The sequence below is a fragment of the Euprymna scolopes genome, chromosome 16, assembly GCF_053919585.1.
Source record: "Euprymna scolopes isolate OS-2025 chromosome 16, ASM5391958v1, whole genome shotgun sequence".
Lineage (NCBI taxonomy): Eukaryota > Metazoa > Mollusca > Cephalopoda > Sepiida > Sepiolidae > Euprymna > Euprymna scolopes.
In genome coordinates, this window is record NC_136497.1 from 86,305,615 (window position 1) to 86,322,291 (window position 16,677).

The following is a 16,677-nucleotide window of genomic DNA, read 5'->3' on the forward strand; positions in this document are numbered from 1 at the left end:
ATATATATATACAGTTACGCAAACACATATACACATATATGTATATGGGTATCATGTTTTCTTTGATGCACATTTGATCAAACAACAGTGACACCTTTTCTGAATTATTCTTGAGAGTTTATATATATATATATACATATATATATATATAGTGAGTTATATATATATATATATATATATATATATATATAGTGAGTTATATATATATATATATATATATATATATATATATATATATGTAGTGACGTTATATATACACACACATATTTCAAGTCTTTAGACCCAAAATTATCGGGGGAATTTGGTAGAAGCTGCAAAAGTCAACTTTATTAAACTTTGACATTTCGGAAGCCAAATATTCGTCCCAAAACTGATTAAAATCCTTGCCACATGTCTGAATACCCGTTATGTATGTTAAGACTCAAAATTAGATGAGCAGTTTGCTAGAGACCGCAAAGGTCAAAACTTTGACCTTTTCGCAGCTGAAAATTTTGACCCAAACCGATTAAAATGCTTACACCATCTCTGAATACCCTTTATGTAAAATTTCAAATGTTTAAACCAGAAATTGGCTGAGTATTTTGGTAGAGACCGTAGAGGTCAAAGATTTTAAAATTTTGACTCCAATTTTGACCCCTTAAAATGTATTTTTTGGCCTCTAGTCAAATTAAAAATTTGGATCCATGTCCAAATAACCTATATTTAAAATTTCAAGTGTTAGGACCTAAAATTTGGCGGAGAAGTTTGGTAGAGTTTTCAAAGGACAAATCGTTATACTTTGTCCCCTTAACCGCCAAATTTCTAACCGAAAACCGATTAAAACGATTTTCTCAAATCTCGATACCCCTATGTCAAATTTCGAGTCTTTCAGACGGCCAATTGACAGAGTTATTTTGTAGGGAAATGTACACAGACACACAGAAAGAGATAAACATTTTATAGATATATAGATATATATACACACACATATAGTGAGTTTATATATATAGAGAGAGAGGGAGATAGAGAAAGAGGAAGAAAGACGGACAAAGAGACACAGAGGGGAAGAGAGATTTTATGCATAAAAGTCGGTATATTTAAGAGCGTACAAGAGTGAACAAGTCCTATTTGTAATTGTAGGCATACTAATGAAATAACAGGAAACCCTGCTGTAGAGATAACTATCGTCAAAGGCATAAGGAAATTTCACTTCTAAAAGATAGTTTCGAATTGTCCTTTGTTATTTACAATATGTCCTATGTTATTTTCAATATGTCTCTTGTTATTTTCAATATGTCCCTTGTTATTTTTAATATGTCCCTTGTTATTTTTTATGTGTCCTTTGTTATTTTCAATATGTCCTTTGTTATTTTCAATATGTCCTTTTTTATTTTTAATCTGTCCTTTGGTATTTTCAATGTGTCCCTTGTTATTTTTATATGCCTCTTGTTATTTTTAATATGTCCCTTGTTATTTTTAATATGCCCCTTGTTATTTTTAATGTGTCCTTTGTTATTTTCAATATGTCCTTTGTTATTTTTAATATGTTCTTTGGAATTTTCAATGTGTCTTTTGTTATTTTCAATATGCCTCCTGTTATTTTTAATATGTCTCTTGTTATTTTTAATATGTCCTTTGTTATTTTCAAGATGTCCATTGTTATTTTTAATATGCCTTTGTTATTTTCAATGTGTCTTTTGTTATTTTACATGTGTCTTTTGTTATTTTCAATGTATCCTTTGCTATTTTCAATGTGTCCCTTGTTATTTTAAATATGTCCTTTATTATTTTAAATATGTCCTTTGTTATTTTCAATGTGTCCTTTTGTATTTTCAATGGGTCCTTTGTTATTTTCAATATGTCCTTTGTTATTTTCAATATTTCCTTTCTTATTTTAAATATTTCCTTTGTTATTTTAAATATGTCCTTTGTTATTTTCAATATGTCCTTTGTTATTTTCAATATGTCCTTTGTTATTTTCAATATTTCCTTTGTTATTTTAAATATGTCCTTTGTTATTTTTAATATGTCCTTTGTTATTTTCAAAATGTCGTTTTGTATTTTCAATGTGTCTTTTGTTATTTTCAATGTATCCTTTGCTATTTTAAATGTGTCCCTTGTTATTTCAAATATATCCTTTGTTATTTTAAATATGTCCTTTGTTATTTTCAATATGTCCTTTGTTATTTTCAATATGTCCTGTTGTATTTTCAATGCGTCTTTTGTTATTTTCAATGTATCCTTTGCTATTTTCAATGAGTCCCTTGTTATTTTCAATATTTCCTTTGTTATTTTAAATATGTCCTTTGTTATTTTCAATATGTCCTGTTGCATTTTCAATGTTTCCTTTGTTTTTTTCAATATGTCTCTTTTTATTTTCAATATGTCCCTTGTTATTTTTAATATGTCCTTTGTTATTTTTAATATGTCCTTTGTTATTTTCAATATGTCCTTTGTTATTTTCAATAAGTCCTTTCTCATTTTCAATATAGGCTTTGTCATTTTTAATATGTCCTTTGTTATTTTTAATATGTCCTTTGGAATTTTCAATATGTCTTTTGTTATTTTCAATGTGTTTTTTGTTATATTTAATATGTCTTTTGTTTGTTTTTCAATATTTCCTTTGTTATTTTCAATGTGTCTTTTGTTATTTTCAATGTGTCCTTCGTTATTTTGCATATGTCCTTTGGTATTATCAATGTGTCCTTTGTTATTGTCAACATGTCCTTTGTTATTTTCAATATTTCCTTTGTTATTTTCAATATTCCGTTGTTAATTTTTATATGCCCTTTGTTATTTTCAATGTGTCTTTTATTGTATTTAATATGTCCTTCGTTATTTTTTATAGGTCGTTTGTTATTTTCAATATGTCCATTTTATTTTAAATACGCCCTTTGTTATTTTCAATGTGTCTTTTGTTATTTGCAATAGTTCCTTTTTATTTTTAATATGCCTTTTTTATTTTTAATGTGTCCTTTATTATTTTTATGTCATTTGTTATTTTCAATTTGTCCTTTGCTAATTTTAATATGCCCTTTGTTATTTACACTGTATCTTTTGTTATTTTTAATATGTCCCTTATTATTATCAATGTGTCTTTTATTATTTTCTATATGTTCTTTGTTATTTTCAATACGTCTGTGTTTATTTTAATATATTCTGTGTTATTTTGTAATGTGTCTTTTGTTTTATTTAATATGTCCTTCGTTATTTTTAATAGGTCCTTATAGGTGTTATTTTCAATTTTTTAATAGGCCCTTATAGGTGTTATTTGCAATAGGTCCTTATAGGTGTTATTTTTTGTGTCTTTTTTATTTTCAATATATCCTATCTATTTTCAATACGTCCTTTCTAAATTTCAATATGTCCTTTGTTATTTTCAATATGTCCTTTGTAATTTTTAATGTGCTCTTGGTATTTTTATATGTCCTTTGTTATTTTCAATGTGTCTTTTTTATTTTCAATATATTCTTAATTATTGTTTATATGTCTTTTGTTATATTATATATGTCCTTTTTTATTTTCAATATATTCGTATTATTTTCAATGTTCCCTTTTGTATGTCAGTGTGTCCTTTGTTATTTTTAATATATCCTTTGTTATTTTCAATGTGTCCTTTGTTATTTTCAATGTATCATTTGTTATTTTCAATATGTACTTTGATTTTTTCAATGCGTCTTTTGTTATTTTTAATATGTCCTTTGTTATTTTTAATATTTCCTTTGTTATCTTCAATGTGCCATTTGTTAAGGACACATATTCAAAATTACAAAGACATATTTAAAATAAAAAACGACATATTAAATATAACAAAAGACACATTAAAAATAACAAAAGGACATATTGAAATAAAAAGGACATTTTGAAAATAACGAAGGACATATTAAAACAACAAAACACATTGAAAATAAAATATCGCATTTTTGAAAATAACAAAGGGCATATTGAAAACACCAAATGACACATTGGAAATAACAAAAGACATATTGAAAACACTTTGTTATTTTTAATGTGGCCTTTATTATTTTCGATGTGCCCTTTGTTATTGTCCAGGTGTTCTTTGTTATTTTCATTGTATCCTTTTTTATTTTCAATACGTCCTTTTTTTTAATTTCAATGTCCTTTGTTATTGTAATGTGTCTTTTCTTATTTTCAATATGTCCTTTTTATTTTCAATGTATCTTTTGTTATTTTCAATATGTCCTTTGTTATTTTCGATATGTCCTTTGTTATTTTCAATGTGTCCTTTTTATTTTCAATACGTCCTTTGTTATTTTCAATATGTCCCTTATTATATTCAATATGTCTTTTGTTCTTGTCAATATGTCCTTTGATATTTTCAATATGTCCTTTGTTATTTTCAATCTGTTCTTTGTTATTTTCAATGTGGTCTTTTTATTTTCAATATGTCCTTTGTTATTTTCAATATGTCCTTTGTTATATTCAGTATGTATTTTGTTCTTGTCAATGTGTCCTTTGTTATTTTTAATGTGTCCTTTTTCATTTTCTGTTGAAAATTATTCTATCGAAATCCACTGCATAAAATTCATTAAGATTCTTTTGTGATTAGCCAGTCAATAATTAGCAAGTGTTTAGATAAGACTTCATCGGCACACGGTTTTAAATGAAATTCTATTTTGAAAAATGTATAATTAAATTAAACATGTATACTTTTATGGTGGTAAAAATATGACCGACACTAATATTAACATACGTACAAGATAATGCGTTTCATTTTTGATTAGTTTTAGTGATGATATAAATAACTGTATAATTAAAACTTTGCACTTTTTACATACTACTAACTTCTCCATTCACAAAAATGTGCATATGTTTATATATATGTATATATGTATATGCATATATATACATATATATATATATTTGCACATGTGTATATATAAATGTGTATATGCTTATATATAAATCTGTTATGTTCATATATATACGTTTATAAATATATGCATGTGTATTATATATATGTGTGCATATGTTCATATATATACATTTATATATATATATATAAATATGTATATATCTTTCTCTCTCCATGTATACGTTTATATATATATATATATATATATATATATATATATATATATATATATATATATATATGTTTATATATGTACCTAATTAGCGGATCATTGTGAAATTTGAACCAGAGCTGCTAAAGATAAAAGTTTTAGTTTAATTTAATTTAATACTAAGGGAGAAGGGTGTTCAAATTCTTCGTTAAATATTTAGGTGTTTCCGATTATATTAAATTTTAACAGCACACATTATGTACAAATTAATAAATAGCCCACAAACTTCACTTTGTTTGGAGAATTTTCTTACTATGCACAACGTTTTCTAAGGAGCATAATATAAGCAAATCTCTCACTTGATAACGCAAATATTTCAGATTTGGATTAAATTTGATTTACAGTCATTATTCTGTTCGTAATATTCATCATTTTAATTCATCTAATAATATTTTTCATTATTTCATTTGTTTCATAACTGATGGACAACGATGTAAACCAGACGTAAATCGGATTGCTGTGATGACGTCAACCCTATATTCCTATCGATAATTCAACAATGACAGAAAATATTTTAACTGGGTTTTAATGGCCAACAGGCGGAAAAATATACATTCGAAATTTCAAATCTAATGGTCAAAATAAACGAACAATTAAAATCCGATCAAGGAATGTGGAGTGATGTAAATATAAATATAGTTCAAAACAAAGGTAAACAAACAGAGAAGAGAGAGAAGGCAACCAACCAACTTCTGTTGTCGCCTGACCAACCAACCACACATCACGCTCATAGCGACCAAACATCTTTTGTCATACTTCACTGTAATAAATAAAACTGTTGATTGTACAAATATTTGTTTGATTACATAAACCACGGCTATTCAGTGTGTATATACTAAAAGCACGCATTTTTTTTTTAAAGTGCGACCATGAATTATATAGACGGCAATATTACAAATTGATAAGCAAGTCATCTTGTTAATCTATAGTGTTGAGTGGCTTTTTGTCCTTGGTCTGTGATGGCTGATTAGTAAAAGGATTTAGTTAAGTGAACGCAGAGACAACACTCGATTTCCATTTTAAGAATCACTTGCGTCTAATCATATGGGAAAGGAAAATTTAGATAATAGCATATTATTAATGCTAAACTTTAAATTCTCCCGTTTCGTTTATACTATGAATATTCCACATCCTTCAAGGGAATCTTTATCTTTACAATCCAATGACGAATGAAATTTAAAGTGTTGATCTATACAATTTTAAATACATGGAAAAGAAACTGCAATTATTGTTAATACCGTTTTTAATACATGGAAAAAAAACTGCATTAATTTTTAATACAGTTTTAAATACGTGGAAAAAAAAACTTTATATCTCTTTATTGCAATATTCATCGTCGATGTATATTTTACATTTGATTTAGATGCATTTCACACGGATCAATAACGTATTCGAAGTTTTTCATGTATCCATCATTAGTACAGCTCTTATTATGTTCCTTTACGTCACTATAAAGAATAAACATTTTACTGGGTTCTGAAAGCCTTGTTATAATTAGCTGATTTTATTTAATACTAGCGGGGGTACCCGGCGTTGCCCGAGTGTTTGTTTCCGGGACGGGGGGGGGGGAGTTTTAAAAAATGTTATGGTAGGTAAGTAGGAAGGATCAAACCCGGAGTCATGAGTAAAAGTAGGAAAATAAAGTGTGAAAAAAAAAACAAAAAAAAAAACATCTGCAACGTTAACAGTTCGGCCACCAAGAAAAGTCCATTCCAGTTGTTTAGGAAAAAAACCCCAAAAAAACGACTACGGTAGGTCGGCGCGAATGTGAAAATATAATGTGAATTGTCCAGCACGCTAACCACTACGCCACAGAGCACTGCAGCTTAGTTTAGTGATTTTAAATAACTTCACATGAAAGAACTACGAAGCCAAACCGGTGTTCTCTTCTCAACTGTTCCTTGTGAACGATCCCCAAACGGTGTTAAGTGGTGGCAGGGGGAGGAGGAATTTATTAGAGAGAAAATATTTTACCACTTTCATTGATCTTAACCGATTTTGGCCGTGAATTCTCAGCAGAAATAGTATAGAAATCTAAGATTATCGAGGAATTTGAGAAATAATAAGCCTATAACACACCTCAGATATTGTTCTGCCGTTTGTGCATATTATATTTGCATGAAATATCTTGATTTTTAATCCTATTAAGGTCAAAATCCGACGGGAAAAAATGAGTTCATTTTATTTATATAGAGATTTAGACATTTCTTTTCTTTTAAGCAAAACATCGTATGCTCTTTGTGAACATGAGTACTACTGCAGTCATCTGTTACATTGTTAGAGAATCAACACGTTGTAGACTCAGTCTCAAAGGAAACAAACATAAGAAATAGAAAATAACTTCAAATCACTGTTTTACGAAAATACTTTTATTCTTCATTCTCCGACACGCGTAACTTCTGACGGATGTGACCATACCTACGTATCGTGATGTCTTCTCGTGATCGTCTTCTTTAACGTTCTCATCGGCTTGTGGGCACGTTCTTTTTCCATTCTTTTTCTTTTTCCTTACAGTGACGTCACTTCGCACACGGCTCGGCATTTATATACAAGCGCCATATGTTTTAATTCATGCAGATTTTATATTTATTCATCATCATCATCATCATGAAGGGCTCCTTGCGCGGACCGATCTGACTCTTCCTGTCCAGAGTTTCCTGTCTTTCATCAGCTGCCTCAGATCTTCAGGTTTACAGTTGGCGTCGTGTGCTATTTGCTGGAGGTACGTGGATCTAGATCGTCCCTTGCTTGCGCGTTCGTGTCATGGAGTCCATAGCAATACATCACTCACCAATTTATGATTGCTCCTCAGACAATGACCAGCAAATCGTATGCGTCTATCTCTGATGGTATTATATATGGCAGGTAGGTAGCCATAAAGTTTCTGCTTCGTGAGATGATTTTGCCAAGATATATTCAGTACTGTTCATAACATACGGGTGTATGTGCTGTCTAGTTTTCTTTCCAATCTTTTGGTGAGTGTCCATGTTGTAGCACCATAAACAAGGACAGGCTCTACCACTGCCTTGAAGAACTGCCTTTTCAGTTTGTTAGTTAGTACCGAAGTCCATACTAAACGCATCCTATTCAATGCGGTCCATGCTTTTGAGATGCGAATGTATTATTAAAGAGCCAATTCTTTTACCATTTCAGCTCTCTGGCCAGTTCCGGCTCTACGCCTCCTTAATATTCACCATGTTGTCTGCTGGCACGGCGAAATTTAGAATCTGACAGGATAATCTATATATTAATAGATTAGCATGCGTGTTATTTATTTTGTGTGTCACGCTTTCATCCGAGTGACTGTAATTTAATTATGAACTTCGATTTCTCGTAATCCATAATTTTACCAAAAAATTTCATGCGTTCTGGTTTCGGTTTCGATTATAGCTGATGGCACTCCAGAAATATATTTGGAATCGAAACTGAAACCAAAACATATATATATATATATATATATATATATATATATATATGTTTTGGTTTTAGTTTCGATTCCAACTAATGCACCACAGGTAATATATATTTTTATTTTTTAAGTCGCAACTTCATAATACATAAAAAAATATGTACAACATTAACGCTATAATAATATATACGAAATCTGAAAGAATTCAAATATCATATTTAAGCGTACTTTATGAGAGGGCTACGCTGGACATCCCAGCTAGCTTAAAGAAATACTTTTGCAGTTTTAATAAAAGAACTACAATAATATCAGAACGTCTCCATTTACGCTGAACATAATGTCAACATCAATATATTGCATATGAAAGAATGAAAGAGTCCGCTATGGAATTTCTACTACTACTATTATTATTATTATTATTATTATTATTATTATTATTATTATTATTATTATTACTGCTGTTGTTGCCGATATAAACTTCAGCATTTGCGAAATAAATCGATAACATTTTGCTGGTTTACCTCACGAAACAAAGAAAAGCACCCGTTGGTATAATTTCCGGTAAGACTTAACCTTGAAACGGCATTTTCTTTACAGAACAGATCATTTTCCTTTGAATGAAGCGCATCTTTGCGATAATGCTTGAGAGGGATCGTCCTTAAATCGTCATTTTCAGAGTTAATTTATCAACACTTTGACAGGCGATGCATCAAGTTTCCAAGTAGCGCCTATAATTACATAAAATCTCTGAGAAAGAGACATTGAAATAATCGTATTTTCTCTTTATTATAGCGATGAAGGCGAATTCGAACGGAAAACAAAATCCAAGAAAATCCGCAAGATTCAACTTAATTTTTTGCCTCGATATCCGTTTTTTTTTTCTTACTTAGATCATTCAACCTATTTTGTTTTAAACGTATTTTAAAAACTTTTTTTTTCTGGTTCTTCCGGTAAAACTCTTTAAAACTTTTTTTTCTTTAACTTTTTCGTTATTTTCTACTATTATTTTCGTACCTCTCGTATATTTCGATATCTTATCCCTCAAAGGTTTTTTTTTCTTAACGTTTGTATTTACCAATATCTTATTATCGCTTTAAGTTTTTTTTATTATTCTTATCCTACTTATTTCCCTTCTTTTAAATATCTTATTCATTCGCATTTAATTCTATTTCTTCTTTTTTCATGTCTTATTCTTCGATGCTTTATTTTCTTTTCTTCTTTTTCTGCATATTCTTTCTGTTTCTCTTTCAATCCCTTATTTTTATATATCTTCTTATTTTCCACGTCTCCTCATTTTTCTCCTCCTTCTTCTTCTTCTTCTTCTTATTATTATTATTCGTCTTCCCTCCCCCTCTAGTTCTTCCTTTTCTACAACCTTAAACTATATTCAGTGGTGAGGCCCCAGCTTGCGGGCTTTGGAGAGTGTGGACCCACCCCTTAATTGCCATTGCTCCCAGGTCCACTCTGACCCGGAGTGGTAGTATCTGTTAGGGTCCCAACTATGGGTTAAATAGACACCGACTTGAAAACAACAAATATATTCTATTAAAAAGTTTTCTTCAAAATCTTTGGATTCGGCATTAATTAACTTGAAAAGGGTTGATATACCGTAAAACAAAAACAACCAAACAACCAACAACCAACCAACCTTTTCTACAATCACTACCACAACTTTGTGTATTTGCGTGTCTTTTCTTTTTCATGTACTCCTTGTTTTCATTACTCTCGTTCGTGTTCTTTTATAGATGTTTTTTCTTGCTGCACTTTTTTTTTCTCTACACTCGTTGCGCTATTTTTCATTGGGCGTTTCTTAAATGACAATGCTCACACGCATCTATAGTTATTTCGTTTTGTTCAATTTGCATACACCTTTTTCATTACGGTTATTTACTGGCCAGCTGATCGATTCTGTATTAGCATGTGCACGCAAGTAAGTGCTTATACAAACAAACAGATTTTACTGTTATTTCTTAATCTTTTAACCATTAGTTATTCTAAACCTGTACAAAAGCAAAACAACTACGTGGATATACAGTATTGTATATAATATTAGGCCACCTCACCTTTGCCCGGTCGTAAAATATGCTCAAATTTTATATTTTAACTAAGGCAGATTACGTATTTAATTTTATAGAGCGAATCGATTATTATATTGTCCATAATATATAGTAGCGAATTGAAAAGTGTGTGCTATCAGTACGAATAGACGCCAAAACCTATAGCTCTCCAGCCTTATTCGTTAGCATATGCATACAAAACTGCAGAAAACAAAAAAGTTGTTTGACATATAACTTTTAATTAGCGCATGCGCAAAACGAGTATAACGAACTTACGCACACCGACAAGGTATATATATATATATATATATATATATATATATATATATATATATATATATATATATTTATTTAACAATCAGTGGTTATGTAAACGTGAGATTGTTGGTTTACAAAATATTACTGGCAGTAATATTCAATAAGTTATCCCATCTAAACAAGAATTGCTCGATATGCAAGATAGAGCAAATAAATTAAATTGTAATTCAATGAATTTCAAAAAACTCAATGAGAGTTTTTTGAAATTCATTGAATTACAATTTAATATATATATATATATATATTATGTGTTCTACAACGTTTTTATCTTAAATTCTATGCACTTATGTAGAATGTAGAAACTGCGCATAAATAGAATTCAGCGGAATAGTGAAACGAAACTAATCATCTAATGAGAAACAATAAAAAGTGAATAAGTGTATCTAATTAATTAAAGAAAATGCAAATAAGTTAATCATCACGCAGTTAATCGCGTATCTGTAACTGAGTATATAAAAATTGTCGTTTTAATAATTTTAAAATAGAAAAAATTGCATGTTATATCACATTTAGAGAGAGAAAAGAACTCAATTTTATAATTATAATAATAAGATACACACACACATAAGGAGAATAATGGGAATAGTATTCCGACGAGATAGAGAGATAAAAAGGGATAAACCAAGTTGTATTTCCATTAAAGTTTTACAATAAAGACGAACCGTTGATTAGTTAGTTATTTCCCATCTCCCCCTTCTCTGTCTCTCTCTCTCTCTGTCTGTCTGTCTGTCTGTCTGTCTGTCTGTCTGTCTCTCTCTCTCTCTCTCTCTCTCTCTCTCTATATATATATATATATATATATATATATATATATAGATATAGATATGGAGTTAGGAAGTTAAAGCAGTCAGATTAGAAATAGAAAATATTTTTGGGATCCGAATTGGAAAAATTATTTTATAAGAGGAACGATATGATGGGGATAAAAGCGAATATTCAGAAAACAAAAAAGATATATATACAAAACAATTTATAAGTAAATGAAATACTAAGATAAAGTTTTAAAAGTGTATGAGAAAATATTAAAAAAAAAATTAAGTTTAAAAATGTTTTTAAACTGAAAAAATAAAAACAACAAATTTCTGATCAATAAAAAAATAGAAAATATGGGTTCGTATTACTGTACACATAGATTCGAAAAAGTTGTCAAAAAACAAATATATAACAAATAAATGTTATCAAAGGCAAGATAAGTTACTTTTCTACCAAACTGGATATAATTTTCGTGTTTTTATTCAATGTAACATGTTTATTCATTCTCGAACTTACCGTGTTTAAGAGAGAGTCGGCCGCCATTTTGAATTGTCCAATACATCGGTAAACACTGCATGTTTTTCGAGCTGAATAAATATGTTGCATTGAATAAAAACACAAAAAATATATCCAGTTTGGTAGAAAAGTAACTTATCTTGCCTTTGATAACATTTATTTGTTATATATTTGTTTTTTGACAAATTTTTCGAATCTATGTGTACAGTAATATAAACCGGAAAATATTATAAAACGAGGACGAACTAGATATAAAGTAGCAAACAGAGTAAAAGAAATAAAAATAAAAAGAAAAGATAATCCATCTGTAATTAAGTGTACATGCCATGAAACACGCTATTTAATATTTTATACACACAACGCCGAGTCAAACACAAAATAGAGTACGCTCAACATCAAGTACACCCAGTATCGTCTTACTATCAACGCTTACCTTGTGAACTCGGAGTATGGGAAATTCCCATATGCACAAAACAAAATCACCGAAAACAATACCCTAAGGGTAAGGATAATGAGTAAACGTTGGAGAAAATGATAGTTAAAATAATTACGAACTTGCCAGGATTCGAACATGGCATCTTCTGATCCGTAGTCAGACGCTATCTATTGCGGCACCAGTCCTGTCTGTATGCCGAAGATGTTACCGCGACTTTATACAGACAGTGCTAAATTCTGTTTACATGGGCAGGTAACTCTTTCGACAAAAACAAAACGGCCCCAAATCCTTTATTTCGGGCTTTTTTGTGTGTTGTTCTTTACGAACCATATATAGATAGATTTTTTCTGTGTTGTTCGTTACGAACAATATATAGATAAGGACAATCTAGGGACTCACACCTTTCAGAGAAAAAAGAATTTTTCAATTCTTTGCATCCGTTCGAGATTTTTATTGGCATATACACACGCACACGCATAAATACACGCCGGAAATATGGTTTTCATCACGCTGAGCAGACCCTTATTATTCGTGATAATCCAGAAATGCATTTTGAGGGTGCTGGTAATGGTCCTGTTGTCATAACTAGGATTAGTAGGGAGCATGAGTTGTACAGAGGCGCATCGCCGATCTCGTTCGTTGAACATTGTGTCACTTTCAGACATGATAGAAAGCTCCTATCGCTCTTGGGATTTGTACACAACTGGAAAACTAGAAGATGATGTGCAACAACAAAAAAAGAAAACCAGTTAAACCGGATATGGAATAATGTCGTCTTTTATAGGGCGACAATTTTATCGTTCCACCCTGCATTGCATGTGTAAGACTCAACAGGAAAAAGTCATGGGGATGGTTCGAATCATCAATCTCGATTATCCACACACACACACACACACACACACGCACACACACACACATACACACACACACACATACATACACACACACAGACACACATACACAATAAAAAATAAATAAAAAATAAAATAAAAAATGCTAAAGAACGCGGAAAAAACAGAATATATAACCAATGTTTTTCTTTTAACACTGAATATTTTTTCCATGAAAAAGAAAGTTCCCGAAGAGAAAATGTATAACAAGATAGTATAAAAAAATTCAGAGATGACCGAAATAACTTACCTGGGCCAGTTTCCAATGAGCGGCTATCTTCATTCATAAAGTAAAGGCGGTTTTACTATATTTTCTTGCCGTTACTAGTTTAAATGACTAGAGATAAATATTAAATATTTATTGCCCATCGCATTTTACAAATGTGTTATATAATAATAGTACAAATTTAATCAGATTTTATATTTAATTCTAATTATATGTAGTTCTTTCATGTCATATTTAGACAACGACGACGGGGGTTTCCTCCCTTAGTCACAGGTACTTCCACTCTGGCTATGACCACCAGAATAAATTCACTATAATATAATGTCCGACATTTTCCTCTAATAAAGCATTTTAAAGGTTGACATTTTTGTTCAATTTAGATTTGTTCTTACAATTATTAAATCTATATCATAATTTTTCTTCCTGATTAACAACTATTAGACCAAGTTTTACCTAAATTAATCAGTCAAGATTAGTAAATCATGAGAATCACAATTTGCGAGAAAACAAGGATGTAGTTTATAATTATTTATAGCAAATAATTAAAAATTAGTTTATAAATAAGGAAAGTCGTGATTCTATTTGTAAGTGTTCCAATGACTTAAGTACATATATTTGTTTCTTTTCTGATTATCTATCATTGAAACAATGTTTCGATAAAAAAAACTCAAGTTTACTCCAGTATAAAAACAAACATAGCAGGTTGAGAACGAAGCAACTAATGCAAGAATTCAAAGGTGAATAAAAAAACAATAGAGAAAGAAAATGAGAAATGTGGAAAGGAGAATAAAGACCTTACACATATTTTTCTTACCTTGATACACACGCACACACCCACATATACACATCCATATATATGTATATGTATATATTAGTGTAATAGTAATAATAATATATATTTGTCGTATTAGTGTAACAGTAGTAGTAATATATATATATATATATATATATATATATATATATATATATAAGTGTTGGGACGATTAATCGAAATCAGGAATCGGAAAAAATCGGAGCTTTTTGGGGTATCGGAATCGGAATAATTTGGGTCTATTTTTTGATGAAAAAACCGATTCCTTTAATTACCTTTATTTGATTCTAGTTTAAGAAACATCTACTGCTAGTAGTAATAATAAAATAATAAATATTTATTTAAACTTCCAGTATAACTAAAATCTCTAGATCAACCCCCTCACAAGTGTGTTTTTACGTTTGAGAAAATATATGCACATTTAAGATGTGTTTTTACAGTAATCGGGATAAAATAACACTTTTATAGTTAAATATTTAGAGATTTATAAAGAATCGGAATTGGAATCTAGAATTGTATCGAAATGGGGAAATTTTTTTTTGAATTTTCCCATTATATATATATATATATATATATATATATAATGTGTATATATATATATATATATATATATATATATATATATATGTTTGTGTGTGTGTGTTTGAAGGATTAATTAATCCACTGATATAAAAATAAGTCAAACATAAAATTCAATTAGTTTATTCATGGTTTACTAGTTAGTAAATAATAATTAAAGCGATATTTTTCCAAAATGGTAAATTTAAAAGTTCATTCATAAAAAAAGCTATACTTTATTAAGTTGGAAATTTGCCGTCTCTTAGAAGCATATTAAACAAAGTGAAAAATATAGAACAAACCAACAAACTGTTTTTAAAAAGTGTTTTTATTTGCATCTCAGAGCGTGTTAGCTCTGAGACGCAAATAAAAACACTTTTTGTTTTAGTCTCGTTTTTCCTCGGAAGTAAAATAGCTATTCTCGTGTTGTCATTATCGAGATGGCGTTGGCTGGAAACTGTATATAAGAACTCTCTAGTTTTTTTGTTTTTTTTTAATTAAGCCGAGCAGGCGCGAGGGCGTCAAATATGAGGTTGAAAATGTATCGGAGGTAAGAAGCATCTTGAATAACCCGGAAGCAACTTAACATGTCTCTCCACAGTGACTTAGTCATTCTTGAATGGTAGTCTATATTGAACTGTAGAGAACTTACTGTTGATTTTATAAATTTATTTTACATAATACCATGGAATAGAGGTTAAAATGCAAAAATCAAATATCATTGTTTAAATGTACTCTAAACAGAAATAATAATTTTAAACGCACCCCTGTCATATCAAAGAACCTACCTTTCAGGTTTTGGTTTCGATTTCGATTTATATGCCTGGCTTTATTACCTGCCTGTTTATAAAGGTTTAAATTAAAGTTTAGAATACAAAAGTCAAGCATTATGGTTCATATCTGTTATAAACAGCGTTCCTATCATATCGAAGAAGCTTCTGTTGAGTTCTGAACCATTCTGCATGCGCCGTAATAAAACATTTGAAACGCATTTCTGCTGTTAGGCTGTATATGGTGTTAACTTTGGTCAAAATCGGACTGTTCCTCCTTGATCGGAGTCATTGGATTATGAATTTTCGATACTCATCGGAAGCATTTCGCTACATAAAATGCCTAAGAAATATTTCGGTGTTGTTTGTTTTTGTTTTTGCGATGCGTTTCTGAATGAATTCAGTTATTTACGAAAGTGCATTTTTACCTAAATGCGAGTTGGGAATAATTTTCCCTTTAACTAACTTGGTGCCCCCACATGGGGAGCGGCATACATATTGTTTTTAAAATATAATTATCCACTGACACGTGTTTCGTCGTCTACGACTCATCAATCTCCCTAGATTCAACCATTCTGATGAGTCGGAAACGACGAAACACGTGTCGGTTGATAATTATATTTTAAAAACAATAAGAAATATTTCAAGATCTATAAATTGCATTCGTGTGAAATTTCAACAAAAATTGGCCCAGCTGTTTCAGAGTTCATATGGAACAGACTAACAGAGACAAATTGCCTTATATATACATATATATAAATACACACACACACACACACACACACACACATATATATATATATATATATATATATATATATATATATATATATGGTCGATATGTAGTTTGCTTGAAGCATTGTATGG

At 30.0% G+C, this 16,677-nt stretch overlaps 1 protein-coding gene across 1 annotated transcript; it reads right to left on the reverse strand.

The window, feature by feature from the left end:
• Window positions 1-1,644: 1,644 nt before the first annotated feature.
• On the reverse strand, window positions 1,645-13,732 carry LOC145296196 (uncharacterized). Its single transcript, XM_080142406.1, has 3 exons — window positions 13,696-13,732; window positions 2,425-2,534; window positions 1,645-2,358 (listed from the first exon to the last, which is right to left on the reverse strand). Exons 1-3 carry the CDS (start codon window positions 13,730-13,732, stop codon window positions 1,645-1,647), a joined length of 861 nt encoding a protein of 286 aa, XP_079998532.1.
• Window positions 13,733-16,677: the final 2,945 nt, after the last annotated feature.